Source organism: Tachypleus tridentatus, chromosome 6 (assembly GCF_004210375.1).
Source record: "Tachypleus tridentatus isolate NWPU-2018 chromosome 6, ASM421037v1, whole genome shotgun sequence".
Classification (NCBI taxonomy): domain Eukaryota; kingdom Metazoa; phylum Arthropoda; class Merostomata; order Xiphosura; family Limulidae; genus Tachypleus; species Tachypleus tridentatus.
In genome coordinates this window covers 25,054,418-25,076,907 of record NC_134830.1, presented here as the reverse complement: position 1 = coordinate 25,076,907, position 22,490 = coordinate 25,054,418, and the positions used below count along the sequence as shown (strand labels likewise).

Below are 22,490 nucleotides of genomic sequence, written 5' to 3'. Positions count from 1 at the left end.
AGAATTTCAAGTGTTCAACACAAGAAAATTTCGCCGGCGTTTAGCAGAATGATTTGACGGATTGTCCGGCAAAACACCAGCCGATCGTCGAACCAGATTAAGGCTCTTACGGGCGCAGAATGCAACTCAAGAACAATAAGACGGCATCTACGAGAGAAAGGCTTTAAAAACCGTAAACGTCTCCAAAGGCCACGTCTCCTTCCACACCACGAAACAGCTCGGTTTAACTTTGCTGAGAAGCAAAAAACATAGGATGTAGAAAAGTAGAAGAAGGTTTTGTTCTCTGATGAGAAAAAATTTAACCTGGATGGTCCAGATGGCTTACAACGTTACTGGCACGATAAGGATATCCCATCGGAGACATTTTCTACACGACACAGTGGAGGTGATTCTATCATGATCTGGGGTGCTTTCTCCTTCCATGGAACAATGGAGCTTCAGGTTATACAGGGGGTCAAACAGCACCTGGCTACAATGGCATATTAGAAAGAGCATCCTTATTGACTGAAGGCCCTCGCTTGTGTGGAAATAATCTTTCAGCAGGACAACGCTGCAATCCACAATGCCCGCAGGACAAAAGACTTTTTCATGGCAAATAACGTGATTCTTTTGGACCATCCAACGTGTTCGCCCGAACTGAACCCCACTGAAAATGTTTGGTGTGAATGGCAAGGGAAGTCTATAGAAATGGACGTCAATTCCAAACAGTGCATGATCTTCGTGAAACCATCTTCAGCACTTGGAATAACATTCCAGCCAGCCTTCTGCAAACGCATGCCAGAGCGAATGTTTGCAGTTATTCGCAATGACGGCCGTGCAACTCATTACTGAGACCGCTTGTTGGGCATTTACTACCCTGTTTATGACTTCTTTTTGATATGGTCTTAAACTTTTGACCAGCTAGTATTTAGGCTAATTTCATAGTGTTCACATTTTCGCTATTAAATGCTAAAAAGTTCTTTATTTTTATTTTCCCTTTTCTTATTTTCATCTTTCGAAGCTCTACTGGAATAAGTGATTGAATCTAAGAACGCAAAATGCATATTTTGTCTTTATGTTCATTGGCCTTAAGATTTTGGCAGACAGTGTATAAATATATTTGTATATATATATATGGACAAATAAAGATTATTCAAAAAGAGACTTGCAACAAGTTATACTCGAATTGTGGTGTTTTGCAAGAGGTGGGAATACATAAACACAAAAGTCAGTTTTAAAAGTCTTTCACGTGCCCCTAGAAACGTAGTGCAACATATTGAAGAGGTATGTCAATCTGAAAAGTGACATAAGAGACGTGTGCACAAGGTACCTTCATGTTACATTTGTTTGTTTGTTTTGTGCACAAGATACTTTCATGTTACATTTTGTTTGTTTGTTTTGTGCACAAGATACTTTCATGTTACATTTTGTTTGTTTGTTTTGTACTTTCTACGCTAAGCTACACGAGAGCTATCTGCGCTAGCCGTCCCTAATTTGGCAGTGTAAGACTAGAGAGAAAAGCAGCTGATCATCTTCACCCACCGCCAACTTTTGGGCTAGTCTTTTACCAACGAATAGTGGAATTGACCGTCACATAATAACGCCCCCACAGCTGAAAGTGGGAGCATATCTGGTGTGGCGGGGATTCGAATTACGAGTCGAACCCCTTAATCCACCTGGCCATGCCGGGCCTTCATGATATATCCAGGCAAAGAAGATTAATTGCAAAAAATGGTAAGAATATGGAACACTGGAAAAAGTAGTGGCACTCAACAAGTCGTATATGTAGCAAGTCTCTTATCATTTTGTGCAAAATAATAAATGAAAAAGTTATCCAAAAGCAGTACACGATATGTCAAACAGTTTTTAATTGAAAGAATTCATGATAATTGCTGGATACTTCACCAGGAATACGTTAGAAAACAGGAAAATGTATACGGAGGTCAAGCTTACTATCAAAACAATGTTCTGGTCACACTGTTCTAAACAGAACTACTGGAGTTGTACATAAACAAAGACGAAAGGTTACGGGTTCACAAGATAAGGCTTCCATTCGCACTTCTAGTTCAACCATTATATATCTAAGGCAAGCAGAGATGATTGAGGTGCTTTGAGCATGACAGCATTATGCTGGAGCCTCTTACAATGAAAAACTACTTTTTAAAGCTATTTTCAATTTTTATAGTTGTCAGACAGAGCAGGACGTGGTTATTTAAGCTGCAACATAGTAGTCAAGTAAATGACTCAACACAGACACTCAATATATATATGAAAGTGACTAAATGTGTTTTAAAACTTTCCTTCCTTTACCGTCTACTTATTGTAAATTCGTTAATTTACTTAAATTTCACCTAATTAACAATTACACGTCATTCAGTTTGTACGAACACAATTTTAAATTGCAACAAGGATATGATTTAAAGATAACCAACTTAAACAGTTTCTTCTAAATGTATATGCTATTCACCCTCAACTAATATAACAGATTCTCACCTTTGTGAACTCTAGTGGTTTGAGAGGGATACCTTCTGGGGTTAACTGATATCGGATCTGATAACCAACTACATCTGGTCCTTTTCCTGGTGGTGACCATCTCAAATGGACAGTAGTAGTAGTTACAAGAGTGATGTGGACGTCTTGGGGTATCATAGGCTGGACGTCTGTGCCTTCCTCCATGCACTGAAGTATCCATTAAGAGATATAATTGCTACTCATATTAACAAATTAAATACTAAAATAAGGATATTCATAGTCAGTTCCTCAACCCAATTGTAATAAAAAAGTGTAAGAACTTGCTTTCTGTTTTTAACTTCTTTTATCAGAATCATTGAATTCAAGTTATTAAATACGGAACAATATAGGAGTTTCTCAAATATTGACTCTGCGCAAGCAATATGTCAAGTTTGTTAAAATAAAATACAATTTCAAATTGATTTTTTACACAAGAAATATTACTCAAATAACAGTTTTATTAGGGCTTCAGTATATAATGCCAAGAATATACATTATCTCTAAAATGTAAGGATAATTTCTTATTCTGTGTAAAGTGTCAATAATCGGTTCCTTAGGAATTGAAGAGAATAAATTCCTAACCCCTCCATTGGCTTAGTAGTAAGTCAGAGAATATTATCTCTGGGTATAGTACGAATAGCGCTTATATGTATAAGGCCCGGCATGGTCAAGTGTTTTAAGGCGTTCGACACGTAATCCGAGGGTCGCGGGTTCGAATCCTGGTCGCACCAAACATGCTCGCCCTTTCAGCCGTGGGGGCGTTATAATGTGACAGTCAATCCCGCTATTCGTTGGTAAAAGAATAGCCCAAGAGTTGGCGGTGGGTGGTGATGACTAGCTGCCTTCCCTCTAGTCTTACACTACTAAATTAGGGACGGCTAGTGCAGATAGCCCTCGAGTAGCTTTGCGCGAAATTCAGAATAACAAAAATAATGTATGTACAAATAGTCATTGTAAAGTAAGTCACAAAGTTTGTTAGGGTTAACTGATTCTCAGGTTAAGTGCTGTCTGTCGTACATATTACAGTCTACATTAATTCACAGTAAAACCCTTTATTTATAGAGAATTGCAAAGTGAGAGAGCTTGGCTAGACATGCAGGTAATATAACAATATAAATTATAGTCGCTATATCACTCAAATTTGTAATAGTGATGGGCTGTAGCACCCCCGGTTTTAACTGATGTCTCTTTTACTATTACCCAAAACTAACAATACATATTTGTATTGTTACCCAAAACTAACAATACATATTTGTACTGTTACCCAATACTAACAATACATATTTTAAACAAAGTGACGGTAAAGCGAATTGTTAAATAGTAGTTGTGGGAAGCAACCTTGCATTATAAGCTGGAAACTTAATAAAAAGTATAATAAAACAATTTAAGCGTAACAGTGTTATTGGTATAGCTGGTATATAACTGAGTAACTGAAAAAGGCAGAGCTACAACATTAAATATAATTAAAAAGATACAGATCATTTAAAAAACTTAAATGGCTAACTATGACACAGTTTCATTAACTTCAGAGAATTCCCTTGGAAGAAATAAATCTTTAAAAAAAACACCAAAAATATAGTATCGCTTGAAGTTAAAATGTATTGTAATAACGGCTGGTACGGGTATTAGAACAGTCTGGCATGGCTAGGTGGGTAAAGGCGTTCGACTCGTAATCCGAGGGTCGCGAGTTCGACTCCCCGTCGCACCAACCATGCTCGCCCTTTCAGCCATGGGGGCATTATAATGTTACGGTCAATCGTTGATAAAAGAGTAGCCCAAGAGTTAGTGGTGGGTGGTGATGACTATCTTCCCTCTAGTCTTACATTGCTAAATTATGGACGGCTAGCACAGATAGCCCTCGTGTAGCTTGCGCGAAAATTCAAAAACAAACAAACGTACTGCTATAATTATCCCTATAGTTCAAAGAACTCGAGGATATTAATAGTGAGACAAAGGTTAAAACCTACAACTAATCAAATCTGTTCACAGAAAGTCTGTATAGCTCTTTTATAAACTACTGAAAAAATAGTCCATAAATTGACGGAAAGTAAATTACGTATTTCCAGTTATTTAATGAAATGTTAAAAATTTCACTTTTAAAACAATTATTATTCATTCTAACATATCATTGCACACTACCATGGTAACTTTATAAAGGAATTTCAGGCTTTTTTTTGTTTTGGGGTGTGAGGTGTATTTCTCACGCTGGTGAAAGACAAAATGACAAAAGGTTTTAAATGCATGTTTTATTCTAAAACGCCTACGTAGACAGCATGTATAAAGTATAACCTTAATTACCTGAAGTATCTTTCCTAGATCAGCTTGACACTTCCGGGTTTATTCTCTGAGCTAATTTCGATCTTTCCAGCACACAAACCTAAACAACTGCTGGTAACACCTCGCCGCTGACAGCATGATACGTGATCCCGGCCACCAGCAGTACATCGAATTACCGTGCCAACTTCATCCAAACAAGGTAATGTCAGTTTATAAAGGTTTGACAAAGTTACCTGATGAAAACCACCACTAGGTTTATTTACAAAATTAACGTATTATATCTACAAACATATTAACAATAAGTCATTTTTCGCAGAGTTGTGAAATAAGAAAACTATTTTAAGCAATAAACGACCTTAATAAAGTTAACAGTAAAACGAAAATACACACAAACATCGAGTAAATAGAAAGGTAAATACTATATGTAAGTCTAGAACTTATGACATAGTACTGAAAGTACAGACCACAAAATACATTAGTAAGATAAATTACTTATAAACCTGTGAAATTATAGAAATTTTAAATATTACATCAACAATACTGTTTTAGAATTCACAGTTTTACATCTGCAATGAACAAATTGGTTTGTTTAATTAAAATGATTACAAAGTTTGAGGTTTCTAAACACTTAGATGTATGAAAATGATAAGATCTTACAATAAAACACAATAGAAAATACAGCGTGAGGAGAGATTTCTCCTCTCACCGAACAAAGAAAACTGTAAGTAAGCTGGATTTTATGATCACTACATAATATTACAAACACAAACATAAAAGTCTTTGTAAAAAGTCACATCAAATGAAACACAATTAGTATCCCTAACACTTGTATCTCTCTCCATGTATTTACATAATCAGCTCTTCGTGAAGCTTTATGTGAAAAAAAGCTGTCTTGCACATGAAATTATTTTCTATTTTAATAGTGTTATGGTACAAAAGCTGTCTTGCACATGAAGTTCTTCGTTTTTAACAGTGTTGTGGTACAAAAGTGTCTTGCACATGAAGTTCTTCGTTTTTAACAGTGTTACGGTACAAAAGCTGTCTTGCTCAGAAAGTTATTTTCTATTTTAACAGTGTTATGGTACAAAAGCTATCTTGCTCAGAAAGTTATTTTCTATTTTAATAGTATTATGGTACAAAAGTGTCTTGCACATGAAGTTCTTCATTTTTAACAGTGTTGTGGTACAAAAGTGTCTTGCACATGAAGTTCTTCGTTTTTAATAGTGTTACGGTACAAAAGCTGTCTTGCTCAGAAAGTTATTTTCTATTTTAACAGTGTTATGGTACAAAAGCTATCTTGCTCAGAAAGTTATTTTCTATTTTAATAGTGTTATGGTACAAAAGCTGTCTTGCTCAGAAAGTTATTTTCTATTTTAATAGTGTTATGGTACAAAAGCTATCTTGCTCAGAAGATTATTTTCTATTTTAACAGTGTTATGGTACAAAAGCTATCTTGCTCAGAAAGTTATTTTCTATTTTAATAGTGTTATGGTACAAAAGCTATCTTGCTCAGAAAGTTATTTTCTATTTTAATAGTGTTACGGTACAAAAGCTGTCTTGCTCAGAAAGTTATTTTCCATTTTAATAGTGTTATGGTACAAAAGCTATCTTGCTCAGAAAGTTATTTTCTATTTTAATAGTGTTATGGTACAAAAGCTGTCTTGCTCAGAAAGTTATTTTCTATTTTAATAGTGTTATGGTACAAAAGTTGTCTTGCTCAGAAAGTTATTTTCTATTTTAATAGTGTTACGGTACAAAAGCTGTCTTGCTCAGAAAGTTATTTTCTATTTTAACAGTGTTATGGTACAAAAGCTATCTTGCTCAGAAAGTTATTTTCTATTTTAATAGTGTTATGGTACAAAAGTGTCTTGCACATGAAGTTCTTCGTTTTTAACAGTGTTGTGGTACAAAAGTGTCTTGCACATGAAGTTCTTCGTTTTTAACAGTGTTACGGTACAAAAGCTGTCTTGCTCAGAAAGTTATTTTCTATTTTAACAGTGTTATGGTACAAAAGCTATCTTGCTCAGAAAGTTATTTTCTATTTTAATAGTGTTACGGTACAAAAGCTGTCTTGCTCAGAAAGTTATTTTCCATTTTAATAGTGTTATGGTACAAAAGCTATCTTGCTCAGAAAGTTATTTTCTATTTTAATAGTGTTATGGTACAAAAGCTGTCTTGCTCAGAAAGTTATTTTCTATTTTAATAGTGTTATGGTACAAAAGCTATCTTGCTCAGAAAGTTATTTTCTATTTTAACAGTGTTATGGTACAAAAGCTATCTTGCTCAGAAAGTTATTTTCTATTTTAATAGTGTTATGGTACAAAAGCTATCTTGCCCAGAAAGTTATTTTCTATTTTAATAGTGTTACGGTACAAAAGCTGTCTTGCTCAGAAAGTTATTTTCCATTTTAATAGTGTTATGGTACAAAAGCTATCTTGCTCAGAAAGTTATTTTCTATTTTAATAGTGTTATGGTACAAAAGCTGTCTTGCTCAGAAAGTTATTTTCTATTTTAATAGTGTTATGGTACAAAAGTTGTCTTGCTCAGAAAGTTATTTTCTATTTTAATAGTGTTACGGTACAAAAGCTGTCTTGCTCAGAAAGTTATTTTCTATTTTAATAGTGTTATGGTACAAAAGCTGTCTTGCTCAGAAAGTTATTTTCTATTTTAATAGTGTTATGGTACAAAAGCTGTCTTGCTCAGAAAGTTATTTTCTATTTTAATAGTGTTATGGTACAAAAGCTGTCTTGCTCAGAAAGTTATTTTCTATTTTAATAGTGTTACGGTACAAAAGCTGTCTTGCTCAGAAAGTTACTTTCTATTTTAATAGTGTTACGGTACAAAAGCTGTCTTGCTCAGAAAGTTATTTTCTATTTTAATAGTGTTATGGTACAAAAGCTGTCTTGCTCAGAAAGTTATTTTCTATTTTAATAGTGTTATGGTACAAAAGCTGTCTTGCTCAGAAAGTTATTTTCTATTTTAATTGTGTTACGGTTATGGTAAAAAGCTGTCTTGCTCAGAAAGTTATTTTCTATTTTAATAGTGTTACGGTACAAAAGCTGTCTTGCTCAGAAAGTTATTTTCCATTTTAATAGTGTTATGGTACAAAAGCTGTCTTGCTCAGAAAGTTATTTTCTATTTTAATAGTGTTATGGTACAAAAGCTATCTTGCTCAGAAAGTTATTTTCTATTTTAACAGTGTTATGGTACAAAAGCTATCTTGCTCAGAAAGTTATTTTCTATTTTAATAGTGTTATGGTACAAAAGCTATCTTGCTCAGAAAGTTATTTTCTATTTTAATAGTGTTACGGTACAAAAGCTGTCTTGCTCAGAAAGTTATTTTCCATTTTAATAGTGTTATGGTACAAAAGCTATCTTGCTCAGAAAGTTATTTTCTATTTTAATAGTGTTATGGTACAAAGCTGTCTTGCTCAGAAAGTTATTTTCTATTTTAATAGTGTTATGGTACAAAAGTTGTCTTGCTCAGAAAGTTATTTTCTATTTTAATAGTGTTACGGTACAAAAGCTGTCTTGCTCAGAAAGTTATTTTCTATTTTAACAGTGTTATGGTACAAAAGCTATCTTGCTCAGAAAGTTATTTTCTATTTTAATAGTGTTATGGTACAAAGTGTCTTGCACATGAAGTTCTTCGTTTTAACAGTGTTGTGGTACAAAAGTGTCTTGCACATGAAGTTCTTCGTTTTTTAACAGTGTTACGGTACAAAAGCTGTCTTGCTCAGAAAGTTATTTTCTATTTTAACAGTGTTATGGTACAAAAGCTATCTTGCTCAGAAAGTTATTTTCTATTTTAATAGTGTTACGGTACAAAAGCTGTCTTGCTCAGAAAGTTATTTTCCATTTTAATAGTGTTATGGTACAAAAGCTATCTTGCTCAGAAAGTTATTTTCTATTTTAATAGTGTTATGGTACAAAAGCTGTCTTGCTCAGAAAGTTATTTTCTATTTTAATAGTGTTATGGTACAAAAGCTATCTTGCTCAGAAAGTTATTTTCTATTTTAACAGTGTTATGGTACAAAAGCTATCTTGCTCAGAAAGTTATTTTCTATTTTAATAGTGTTATGGTACAAAAGCTATCTTGCCCAGAAAGTTATTTTCTATTTTAATAGTGTTCACGGTACAAAAGCTGTCTTGCTCAGAAAGTTATTTTCCATTTTAATAGTGTTATGGTACAAAGCTATCTTGCTCAGAAAGTTATTTTCTATTTTAATAGTGTTATGGTACAAAAGCTGTCTTGCTCAGAAAGTTATTTTCTATTTTAATAGTGTTATGGTACAAAAGTTGTCTTGCTCAGAAAGTTATTTTCTATTTTAATAGTGTTACGGTACAAAAGCTGTCTTGCTCAGAAAGTTATTTTCTATTTTAATAGTGTTATGGTACAAAAGCTGTCTTGCTCAGAAAGTTATTTTCTATTTTAATAGTGTTATGGTACAAAAGCTGTCTTGCTCAGAAAGTTATTTTCTATTTTAATAGTGTTATGGTACAAAAGCTGTCTTGCTCAGAAAGTTATTTTCTATTTTAATAGTGTTACGGTACAAAAGCTGTCTTGCTCAGAAAGTTACTTTCTATTTTAATAGTGTTACGGCACAAAAGCTGTCTTGCTCAGAAAGTTATTTTCTATTTTAATAGTGTTATGGTACAAAAGCTGTCTTGCTCAGAAAGTTATTTTCTATTTTAATAGTGTTATGGTACAAAAGCTGTCTTGCTCAGAAAGTTATTTTCTATTTTAATTGTGTTACGGTACAAAAGCTGTCTTGCTCAGAAAGTTATTTTCTATTTTAATAGTGTTACGGTACAAAAGCTGTCTTGCTCAGAAAGTTATTTTCCATTTTAATAGTGTTATGGTACAAAAGCTATCTTGCTCAGAAAGTTATTTTCTATTTTAATAGTGTTATGGTACAAAAGCTGTCTTGCTCAGAAAGTTATTTTCTATTTTAATAGTGTTATGGTACAAAAGCTGTCTTGCTCAGAAAGTTATTTTCTATTTTAATAGTGTTATGGTACAAAAGCTATCTTGCTCAGAAAGTTATTTTCTATTTTAACAGTGTTATGGTACAAAAGCTATCTTGCTCAGAAAGTTATTTTCTATTTTAATAGTGTTATGGTACAAAAGCTATCTTGCTCAGAAAGTTATTTTCTATTTTAATAGTGTTACGGTACAAAAGCTGTCTTGCTCAGAAAGTTATTTTCCATTTTAATAGTGTTATGGTACAAAAGCTATCTTGCTCAGAAAGTTATTTTCTATTTTAATAGTGTTATGGTACAAAAGCTGTCTTGCTCAGAAAGTTATTTTCTATTTTAATAGTGTTACGGTACAAAAGCTGTCTTGCTCAGAAAGTTATTTTCTATTTTAACAGTGTTATGGTACAAAAGCTATCTTGCTCAGAAAGTTATTTTCTATTTTAATAGTGTTATGGTACAAAGTGTCTTGCACATGAAGTTCTTCGTTTTAACAGTGTTGTGGTACAAAAGTGTCTTGCACATGAAGTTCTTCGTTTTTTAACAGTGTTACGGTACAAAAGCTGTCTTGCTCAGAAAGTTATTTTCTATTTTAACAGTGTTATGGTACAAAAGCTATCTTGCTCAGAAAGTTATTTTCTATTTTAATAGTGTTACGGTACAAAAGCTGTCTTGCTCAGAAAGTTATTTTCCATTTTAATAGTGTTATGGTACAAAAGCTATCTTGCTCAGAAAGTTATTTTCTATTTTAATAGTGTTATGGTACAAAAGCTGTCTTGCTCAGAAAGTTATTTTCTATTTTAATAGTGTTATGGTACAAAAGCTATCTTGCTCAGAAAGTTATTTTCTATTTTAACAGTGTTATGGTACAAAAGCTATCTTGCTCAGAAAGTTATTTTCTATTTTAATAGTGTTATGGTACAAAAGCTATCTTGCTCAGAAAGTTATTTTCTATTTTAATAGTGTTACGGTACAAAAGCTGTCTTGCTCAGAAAGTTATTTTCCATTTTAATAGTGTTATGGTACAAAAGCTGTCTTGCTCAGAAAGTTATTTTCTATTTTAACAGTGTTATGGTACAAAAGCTATCTTGCTCAGAAAGTTATTTTCTATTTTAATAGTGTTATGGTACAAAAGTGTCTTGCACATGAAGTTCTTCGTTTTTAACAGTGTTGTGGTACAAAAGTGTCTTGCACATGAAGTTCTTCGTTTTTAACAGTGTTACGGTACAAAAGCTGTCTTGCTCAGAAAGTTATTTTCTATTTTAACAGTGTTATGGTACAAAAGCTATCTTGCTCAGAAAGTTATTTTCTATTTTAATAGTGTTACGGTACAAAAGCTGTCTTGCTCAGAAAGTTATTTTCCATTTTAATAGTGTTATGGTACAAAAGCTATCTTGCTCAGAAAGTTATTTTCTATTTTAATAGTGTTATGGTACAAAAGCTGTCTTGCTCAGAAAGTTATTTTCTATTTTAATAGTGTTATGGTACAAAAGCTATCTTGCTCAGAAAGTTATTTTCTATTTTAACAGTGTTATGGTACAAAAGCTATCTTGCTCAGAAAGTTATTTTCTATTTTAATAGTGTTATGGTACAAAAGCTATCTTGCTCAGAAAGTTATTTCTATCTATTTTAATAGTGTGTTATGGTACAAAAGCTGTTGCTCACAAAAGCTGTCTTGTGTCTCAGAAAGTTATTTTCCATTTTAATAGTGTTATGGTACAAAAGCTCATCTTGCTATTCAGAAAGTTATTTTCTTATTTTAATAGTGTTATGGTACAAAAGCTGTCTTGCTCAGAAAGTTATTTTCTATTTTAATAGTGTTATGGTACAAAAGCTGTCTTGCTCAGAAAGTTATTTTCTATTTTAATAGTGTTACGGTACAAAAGCTGTCTTGCTCAGAAAGTTATTTTCTATTTTAATAGTGTTATGGTACAAAAGCTGTCTTGCTCAGAAAGTTATTTATTTTAATATTTTAATAGTGTTATGGTACAAAAGCTGTCTTGTTCAGAGTTATTTTCATTTTAATAGTGTTATGGTACAAAAGCTGTCCTTGTCTCAGAAAGTTATTTTCTATTTTAATAGTGTTACGGCACAAAAGCTGTCTTGTCTCAGAAAGTTATTTTCTATTTTAATAGTGTTACGGTACAAAAGCTGTCTTGTCAGAAAGTTATTTTCTATTTTAATAGTGTTATGGTACAAAAGCTGTCTTGTCAGAAAGTTATTTTCTATTTTAATAGTGTTACGGTACAAAAGCTGTCTTGCTCAGAAAGTTATTTTCTATTTTAATAGTGTTATGGTACAAAAGCTGTCTTGCTCAGAAAGTTATTTTCTATTTTAATAGTGTTACGGTACAAAAGCTGTCTTGCTCAGAAAGTTACTTTCTATTTTAATAGTGTTATGTACAAAATAAAATGAGAATTCTTAAGGCAATAATTAATTTTATGTTTTGATATCAGTGACATTTGTTTTCGTGTATAAAAACACATTTCTTGTAAAATGCTACAACATACTCGAACTTTATGTTCTTCTCTGTAATTTTCTTTAATCTCAAGTAGTTTAGGGTTAGCCGGTAATTTTATAAGCCTAAGAATTTGTACACCTGGGTGGCCTGTCGGCCCAGTCAACAACAGTACAGGACGAACATTCCAATCCACGTCACACCAAACACGCTCGTCCTTTCAGCAGTAGGGGCGTTATATAGTTCGTTCGATGCCACTATTCGTTGGTAAAAGTGTAACCCAAGAGTTGGCGGTGGGTATTAATGACTATCCGCCTTCCCTCTGGTCTTACGCTGCTAAATTAATGACGGCTAGCGCTGATAACCCTAGTGTAGCTTTGCGCGAAATTCAAAACAAACCGTTCAGACCTAAACAGAACAAGATACCACGCTCATACATTGAAGGCACGTGTTTTGAATAATAAATATTTTCCTCCAATTTCACTTTGGACTGCAAGGTTTGGTATCAATGTCCTTAGTTTAGTAGCCATTATACAGGGTGTTCGGAAAGTCACTGTGCTGTTTTGTAATCATATGTTGTTATATTTCAGGTTTTGATCCCAGTATGGTTTTAACAACTGAAGGACGTGTGTGGCTCGTCGAATACGTATTCACTTTCAACATTGATTATAATTGTCATTAATACTTACCTCCTGTATTCTATATTCAAACATTTATGTCAATAAATTTTTAAGTGCACAGTGACTTTCTGAACACCCTGTATGATATTTCACACAAAACATTACTTAAACATGATTATATTAAGTATTTCTATTATTTTCACCAAAGACAAATCAAATAATGCATTATGTTTCTACGTCAAAAATGTTATTGTCAATTTTACGCTTCGTGAAAAGAACTGTTTGTTTGTTTTTGAAATTCGCACAAAGCTACTCGAGGGCTATCTGTGCTAGCCGTCCCTAATTTAGCAGTGTAAGACTAGAGAGAAGGCAGCTAGTCATCACCACCCACCGCCAACTCTTGGGCTACTCTTTTACCAACGAATAGTGTGATTGACCGTCACATTATAACGCCCCCACGGCTGGGAGGGCGAGCATGTTTGGCGCGACTCGGGCACGAACCCGCGACCCTCAGATTACGAAGCGCACGCCTTAACGCGCTAGGCCATGCCAGGCCCTCGTGAAAAGAAATCTGCAATATAACTATTAAAGAAGTTCACTGTGTAAAAACAAATAAAGAAGTAAACACAATGCCAAAATATTATTCACATCTGAATTAAACGTTATAACATAACTTGAATAATTACCCCGTTTTTAGAGTTTTAGTTAAAAACTATAAGTTACGTTAAGACAGCAGTCGCTAAAACCTTTATACTGAGATTTTTCTGAATTGTTATTAAAGAAAATTTCTTAACTTCTTGTATAACTTGTATTAATAAGCAAAAATAAAACTCAGCCTTCGAGCCCTAAATATCATAAATATCTGCTTGCATTTCATTGTTTAAGGTGGTAATACTAATTACGATAAATTGATTATAAAATTAAAACGTAATGAACTTGAGATATTTGTCCTTTACTGACATGACAAAAGTAACAGAGCGTACTGAACACGGTGTTGTGAGTAAACTAGCGAGGCCTGGCATGGCCAGGTAGTTAAGGCACTCGAATCGTAGTCTGAGGATTGCGGGATCGAATCCCCGTCCCACTAAACGTGCAGGCCCTTTCAACCGTAGGAGCGTTATAATGTTTTGGTCAATCCCACTATTCGTTAGTAAAAAGTAGCCCAAGAGTTGGCGGTGGGTGGTGGTGACTAGCTGCCTTCCATCTAATTTTACACTGCAAAATTAGGGACGGCTAGCGCAGACAGCCCTCGTGTAGCTTTGCGCGAAATTCAAAAGCAACTAAACCAGCGTTGTTCGAGATAACTTTTGACTTAATAAAATATAGCTGCCCGACCAGTTGAGTTATAAAATACATATTATTACACTCGTTCAGTTAGTCAAAAATGTGATGAATTGGGGCTGAATACAGAAATTATAATTGTGGTGTGCACTCACTTTACTGACAGTTATCTTTCTTCCACAACATGAATAGATGGGTAGTTTTTAATATATTTTTGTTTGTTGTCAAGTGCAAGGCTACATAATGAGCTGGTTATGCTGTGCTCACCATAAATTTGAAAGTCCGTTTTTCATGTATCATAAAATTAAAATAGAGAAACAAAGCAAGTTATGTAGTGATTTGTTTCAGTCAAAACAAGAATTTGGGTACTCAGTTACATGAGTACTAGAGCACATCTTATAAAAATCTGCATAAGCAGGTCGAAACGTAATCTGGAAGCTATTATATCACAGAATTATTATTACCTACCTTAAGCTTCAACTAAAAATTCTATTTTGGATCTGTTGCACAAAACAAGTGTGTGATTAATTAAATATTTATATGTCTAGTCTGGGTGGTGTTCACTAACTGTATTCCTTCTAGTTTGTCGCTGTTAAAGTAGGAACGGCTATCGGAAATAACCCTGTTGTTACGTTGCGCAAAATTCAAACCGAACGTAAAATAAAGTTACGTAACATTTTACGCATATCTGCCAACTCTGAAAGAAGTTGCATGTATTATTGAAGAAAACGCATGTTGTATGTGTATTTGTAACTAAAACATGGATACCAAGGAAATGATTTGTTCAATACAATTGAAACACTTAAAATATGTTCGGTGCTCAGATAAAGATAAGCATAGTTTTTGTTTCAAATTAATAAAGAAAACTGATGTTCCAATGACGACTGAATGTTGTATTTATCAACAAGAAATTAGGTACTAAAATAAGACTGGATATAGTGCATATATATTATTATATTAAAAAACAGATAACATGGCATCGGGCAAACTAAAGCATATGTTAAGTGGTGAACTAAGAATCCAAGTGTTGTATCCGTCAAACGCAAAAGTGCTATATTAAATATATAAATGTTGTATCTATCAGAATAAAAAGAAATTATTGTTAAACTCAGAATCTAAATGTTGTGTTTGTGGAACTGAACAAACTAGGTGACATATTAACAATCTAAATGTTAGATTTGTCAAACCTAAAAAGGAAGTTAAATTCTGAACTATGAATTTGAACGTTGAGTCTGTGAAACTAAACAAAACTTTGTACTCTATTAAGAATCTGAATATTGTATGTCTAGAAGATTAAAACTATCGATGTTCAACTTAACATCTGAACGTTACCTGCATATTTTCAGTTAAGAATTTAATAATATAAGTAAATAATCAAAATTAATGGGTTTTTAAATAGGACCTGTAGCCTGCGACACATGTAAGATGGACGACATGGAAATAAAGATACTGTTTATTTAATTTCTTCTTATAAGTAAAGTATAGGTTTAAGTAAATGGATATTCTTACTACAATATGGACCAGCATGGCCAGGTGGTTAAGGCACTCGCCTCGTAACCTGAGGCTCGCGGGTTCGAATACCTGTCGCACCAAACATGGTCGTCCTTTCAGCAGTGTGGGCGGTACATAGTTACGGTCGATCGAACTATGCGTTGGTAAAAGTGTAGCCCAAGAGTTGGCAGTGGATGGTAACGAATAGCTGTCTTCCCTCTAGTTTTACACTGCTAAATTAGGGATGACTAGCGCAGATAGCCCTCGTGTAGCTTTGCACGAAGCTAAAGAACAAATCTTTCACTGTTACAATATAATAAATAACATTCAACTACAGAAGTATTCTTTCCATTTTACAATGGTAAAATAACGAAGCTGCTGAGAGTCGGCTATTTTCGTATCAGAATGCGATTTTAGAAGGTTTATTTTATATTTAGGAACACTAGCACAAGTTTCCATGAACAAGCACAAGTTTCCTTTGTATTTGCTCGAAAGCTTTCTTATAGAATTAATCTCAGGAAATTAGTGTATGATCCACGTGTGCTAGGAACGGTGTAATTAGGTGATCTTTTCATAAAAACATTGTTTCGTATTTCTAGAATATCAAACATTAGTATCAGTATATATATATATCAAACATTAGTATCAGTATATATATATATCAAACATTAGCATCAGTATATATATATCAAACATTAGTAGCAGTATATATATATATATCAAACATTAGTAGTAGTATATATATATATCAAACATTAGTATCAGTATATATATATATCAAACATTACTATCAATATATATATACCAAAATTAGTATCAGTATATATCTATGAAACATTAGTATCAGTATATATATATATATATATCAAACATTAGTATTAGTATATATATATATATATATCAAACATTAGTAGCAGTATATATATATATATCAAACATTAGTAGCAGTATATATATATATCAAACATTAGTATCAGTATATATATATATCAAACATTAGTATCAGTATATATATATATATATCAAACATTAGTATCAGTATATATATATCAAACATTAGTGTCAGTATATATATATATATATCAAACATTAGTATCAGTATATATATATCAAACATTAGTATCAGTATATATATATATCAAACATTAGTATCAGTATATATATGTATCAAACATTAGTATCAGTATATATATCAAACATTAGTAGCAGTATATATATATCAAACTTTAGTATCAGTATATATATATCAAACATTAGTAGCAGTATATATATATATATCAAACATTAGTATCAGTGTATATATATCAAACATTAGTATCAGTATATATATATCTATCAAACATTAGTATCAGTATATATATATATCAAACATTAGTATCAGTATATATATCAAACATTAGTATCAGTATATATATATATCAAACATTAGTATCAGTATATATATATATCAAACATTAGTATCAGTATATATATGTATCAAACATTAGTATCAGTATATATATCAAACATTAGTATCAGTATATATATATATCAAACATTAGTATCAGTATATATATATCAAACATTAGTATCAGTATATATATATATCAAACATTAGTATCAATGTATATATATCAAACATTAGTAGCAGTATATATATATATCAAACATTAGTATCAATGTATATATATCAAACATTGGTAGCAGGTATATATATATATCAAACATTAGTATCAATGTATATATATCAAACATTGGTAGCGGTATATATATATATCAAACATTAGTATCAGTATATATATATATCAAACATTAGTATCAGTGTATATATATCAAACATTAGTATCAGTGTATATATATCAAACATTAGTATCAGTGTATATATATCAAACATTAGTATCAGTATATATATATCTATCAAACATTAGTATCAGTATATATATATATCAAACATTAGTATCAGTGTATATATATCAAACAATAGTATCAGTATATATATCAAACATTAGTATCAGTATATATATCAAACATTAGTATCAGTATATATATCAAACATTAGTATCAGTATATATATATATCAAACATTAGTATCAGTATATATATATATCAAACATTAGTATCAGTATATATATACCAAAATTAGTATCAGTATATATATGTATCAAACATTAGTATCAGTATATATATATATCAAACATTAGTATCAGTATATATATATATCAAACATTAGTATCAGTATATATATATATCAAACATTAGTATCAGTATATATATGTATCAAACATTAGTATCAGTATATATATATATCAAACATTAGTATCAGTATATATATATCAAACATTAGTATCAGTATATATATATATCAAACATTAGTATCAATGTATATATATCAAACATTAGTAGCAGTATATATATATATCAAACATTAGTATCAATGTATATATATCAAACATTAGTAGCAGTATATATATATATCAAACATTAGTATCAGTATATATATATATATATCAAACATTAGTATCAGTGTATATATATCAAACATTAGTATCAGTGTATATATATCAAACATTAGTATCAGTATATATATATCTATCAAACATTAGTATCAGTATATATATATCAAACATTAGTATCAGTGTATATATATCAAACATTAGTATCAGTATATATATATATCAAACATTAGTATCAGTATATATATATATCAAACATTAGTATCAGTATATATATCAAACATTAGTATCAGTATATATATCAAACATTAGTATCAGTATATATATATATCAAACATTAGTATCAATATATATATACCAAAATTAGTATCAGTATATATATGTATCAAACATTAGTATCAGTATATATATCAAACATTAGTATCAGTATATATATATCAAACATTAGTATCAGTATATATATATATCAAACATTAGTATCAGTATATATATATATCAAACATTAGTATCAATGTATATATATCAAACACTAGTAGCAGTATATATATATATCAAACATTAGTATCAATGTATATATATCAAACATTAGTAGCAGTATATATATATATATATCAAACATTAGTATCAGTATATATATATATATCAAACATTAGTATCAGTGTATATATATCAAACATTAGTATCAGTGTATATATATCAAACATTAGTATCAGTATATATATATCTATCAAACATTAGTATCAGTATATATATATATCAAACATTAGTATCAGTGTATATATATCAAACATTAGTATCAGTATATATATATATCAAACATTAGTATCAGTATATATATATATATCAAACATTAGTATCAGTATATATATATCAAACATTAGTATCAGTATATATATATATCAAACATTAGTATCAATATATATATACCAAAATTAGTATCAGTATATATATGTATCAAACATTAGTATCAGTATATATATATATCAAACATTAGTATCAGTATATATATATCAAACATTAGTATCAATGTATATATATCAAACATTAGTAGCAGTATATATATATATCAAACATTAGTATCAATGCATATATATCAAACAGTAGTATCAGTATATATATATATATATCAAACATTAGTATCAGTGTATATATATCAAACATTAGTATCAGTGTATATATATCAAACATTAGTATCAGTATATATATATATATATATATATCAAACATTAGTATCAGTATATATATATATATATATCAAACATTAGTATCAGTGTATATATATATCAAACATTAGCATCAGTATATATATGTATACGCTGTACTATCAGGTTGTCATGGAATAGCTGTAGTTACTAATACAATATATCTATATGATTCATATCACAGAGTATACATTATAGCTACGTGTTATACATAACTCGAGTAAATATATTATTTTTTACATTGGAAAAAAAAAGACCGTATATTAAACCATTACATTATCCGAAGCCTTCAATGATTCATTTTGTTATTTTTGGTACTTGGAAATACGGAAGGCCTGTAAAAGCATGTAGAAAACATCACCCACATCTAACTCTCTTTTTTAGAATAATGGCATTTGACTATAACTCTTATTAGCGCATCCATGACCCAAAAATGTTGAGCGCATTTAGTGGCAACGGGTCGCGAATATTCACATTGACGGTATGTGTGCCGAAAAAAGTCAGAATTAATTTCTTAAAACTGTCATTTTTGTCCTATAATGTTTTATAATAATCAAAATTACAACTTCTGTGAGATAATAATTTATATTCATCAAATACGTAGTCTTTTTTATATAATGTTTGTTTGTTTTGAATTTCGTGCAAAGCTACACGAAGGCTATCTGCGCTAGCCGTCCCTAATTTAGCAGTGTGAGATTAGAGGGAAGGCAGCTAGTCATCACCACCTAACCCCAACTCTTGGGCTACTCTTTTACTAACGAATAGTGAGATTGATCGTCACGCTATAACGCCCCCACGGCTGGAAACGCGAACATGTTTGGTGTGACAGGGATTCGAACCCGCGACCTTCAAATTACGAGTTAACCGTCCTAACAACCTGGCCATGTCGGGTCCATCATATAGTGTTGTTTGTTAAGTAACCTTGCAATCATCGTTGTATAATGTTTGTATTAAATAAACTTGTAGTTTCGTATATAATGTTTAATAATTAAATAAGACTAATAAGAGAAAATTTTGTGTTAATAATAAAGATTCAAAGAGCAGAGTTGTTTAATGCTCAGTTTGGCTCATCCTGTTATATCACAGTAAAGAAACGAATGATACTGCGCATTATGAGAAAGGAATATCTCTATACAGAGAACTAAAACGTTCCCGATAAGGAAAGAATTGTGTACAATATTAATAATGGATTAACAACGTCTTTATTAAATATTACTATAAATTAGAACTGCCCTCAAAGTAGTAAGACCATTGAGAATCTAGATATGTTTTAAATATTAATATATATTATATAATAATAAAGAGCAGTATACCTTTATTCAAACTTGGTGAGATGTTGATCCACGCTCATTTTTGTGAAAGCTACAATATTTTTGAATTTAAAAAGACGGACGTGAAATTTGAAATAATAACCACATAGAGAACGGTAAAATTATCCTTACTGAAGTAGCTACGTTAAGATAAACAGTCCAAAACAGTGATCAAAAATGTGATGCCACATAAGACTTTGCAGTATCAGCAGATTCGACGTACACAAAAATATAAACATTTTAGTTCGTATCAAAAATGTACAGATTACCTTTAGTCCACTTCATATATTTGACACGTTGAAAAGCAGATCAGTTTTGTTAGTTATATCACTAAAAACAATAATAACAAAAATGTGATGTTATTTTTGTATGTTTAGAAATAAAGGCAGAATATTATATAGAAACAATACTGTAATTAAACGTTTACCTCGTAAGTACACAATGGTAAACATGCTTGTTTTACACTGCTACGAACACAACAATCTGTTTCGTTATATCCCGTAACTTGATTTCTCTGTACCTCTGCTGGCTGTTGTGAAGAAGTTGTAAACAGAAGACGAGAAGAGGATTCACTTGTTCCATAAGAATTCTCAGCCACCAAATAAACTTCGTACCTGGAGATATTACGGATTAAAAATATGCATTAATGGAACTGCTGGATTTCACCAGCAGGCCAAACAATCTCACAGCATATTATGTAGGTAACTAATTACCAATAATGCCTTCAAGGTTAACTTTTATTTATAATATATCAATTACGTTGTCGTCTCAAAATATATTTTAAATATAAGTAACATATATAAGTAAAGTCTTAACTTCCTAAACTGTACCCATAGTTAATGTTAATTTGCAAGAAGAAGTCAAGTATATTTTAGAGCGGATGGTTTTTAAAATAATGTTGATGGACTGCTTGCTTTTCATGTACGTTCCAAGGATATTTGAGTACTATTTTACTGTGTAGTAAACTTGACACCACTGACTGTCCTTGTTCTTCATCGTAAGTCCTGGATATCACAACATAAAACATAACAAAAAAACACATTTTTTAAAATTCTTATCATGATAACTAGAGAAGATGAATAATTAGTACTTAATCCCACCAGATAGCGGAACATAGTGTCTACCCCAGCAAATAATTCCATGACGTGGAACCAGAGGGCGCGTTTCCAGTGACGACATGAAAAGGAAAGTTGTATCTCAAAACTGGTATGGGTATTAACACGTTCTCCGCTTATCAATAAGTGTTAATACCTATACCAGCCGTTCTGAGATACATTTTTATTTCAAGCGGGTTTCTCGTCATCAAGAAAAGGAAAGTTATCATACTGCCAGAGAGTGTATTGCTAGGATTACGAAATGGCTTCAGAGGGTGTGCAGATAGTTTACAAGTGAACGACTGGTGGGCGATAGCGTATTATCATCTTTAAAGTAATAAAGTCTGAAGTCAATAATTTAATCTAATTTGCAATATGCTGTGTTTACAGTTTCGTTTTATAAATAAAACGACTGTTTTATTCTTATTAACTTTATAGTTTTCATGGGTTAGTAAGAAATTAAGTAACATAATAAATGATAAACTGCTTTGATCATACCTGTTGTAAATGATAACTTTAATCGTGAGATCAAAAACTTTAAAAGTATGTCACAGCATTGAAAAATATCAACTTTCATATTCATAATAGTCATTGTTCGAAAAATAGAGTGATTTAAAAATATTTAATATATTCTTTTTATTTTATAACAAAAGTCAAAATCACGGCTCGTGCTGCTATAAATCAAATTAAATATATCAGTTCCTGTTGCCATTACATTATAGAGAAACGTTTGTGTGTCAAATAACGGTTGTTGACATATTCGTGATTAATGAACAAAGTTCAGTAAAAAGAGTCTAACAGAGTGTAAAATAAAAAATAATTGTACACTGACTGAAATGTACAAGACTGGTATGAAAT

The 22,490-nt window shown here is 31.4% G+C and overlaps 1 protein-coding gene across 1 annotated transcript in view; it reads right to left on the bottom strand.

The window, feature by feature from the left end:
* Positions 1-22,490, bottom strand: part of LOC143251563 (Ig-like and fibronectin type-III domain-containing protein 2) — a 67,318-nt gene that overhangs the window by 14,968 nt on the left and 29,860 nt on the right. The window contains exons 9-10 of the mRNA XM_076502835.1: positions 20,966-21,152; positions 2,473-2,658 (exon numbers count right to left, since the gene is read on the bottom strand). Of these exons, the coding sequence (XP_076358950.1) occupies positions 2,473-2,658; positions 20,966-21,152 (373 nt within the window). The remainder of the gene's footprint in view (positions 1-2,472; positions 2,659-20,965; positions 21,153-22,490) is intronic.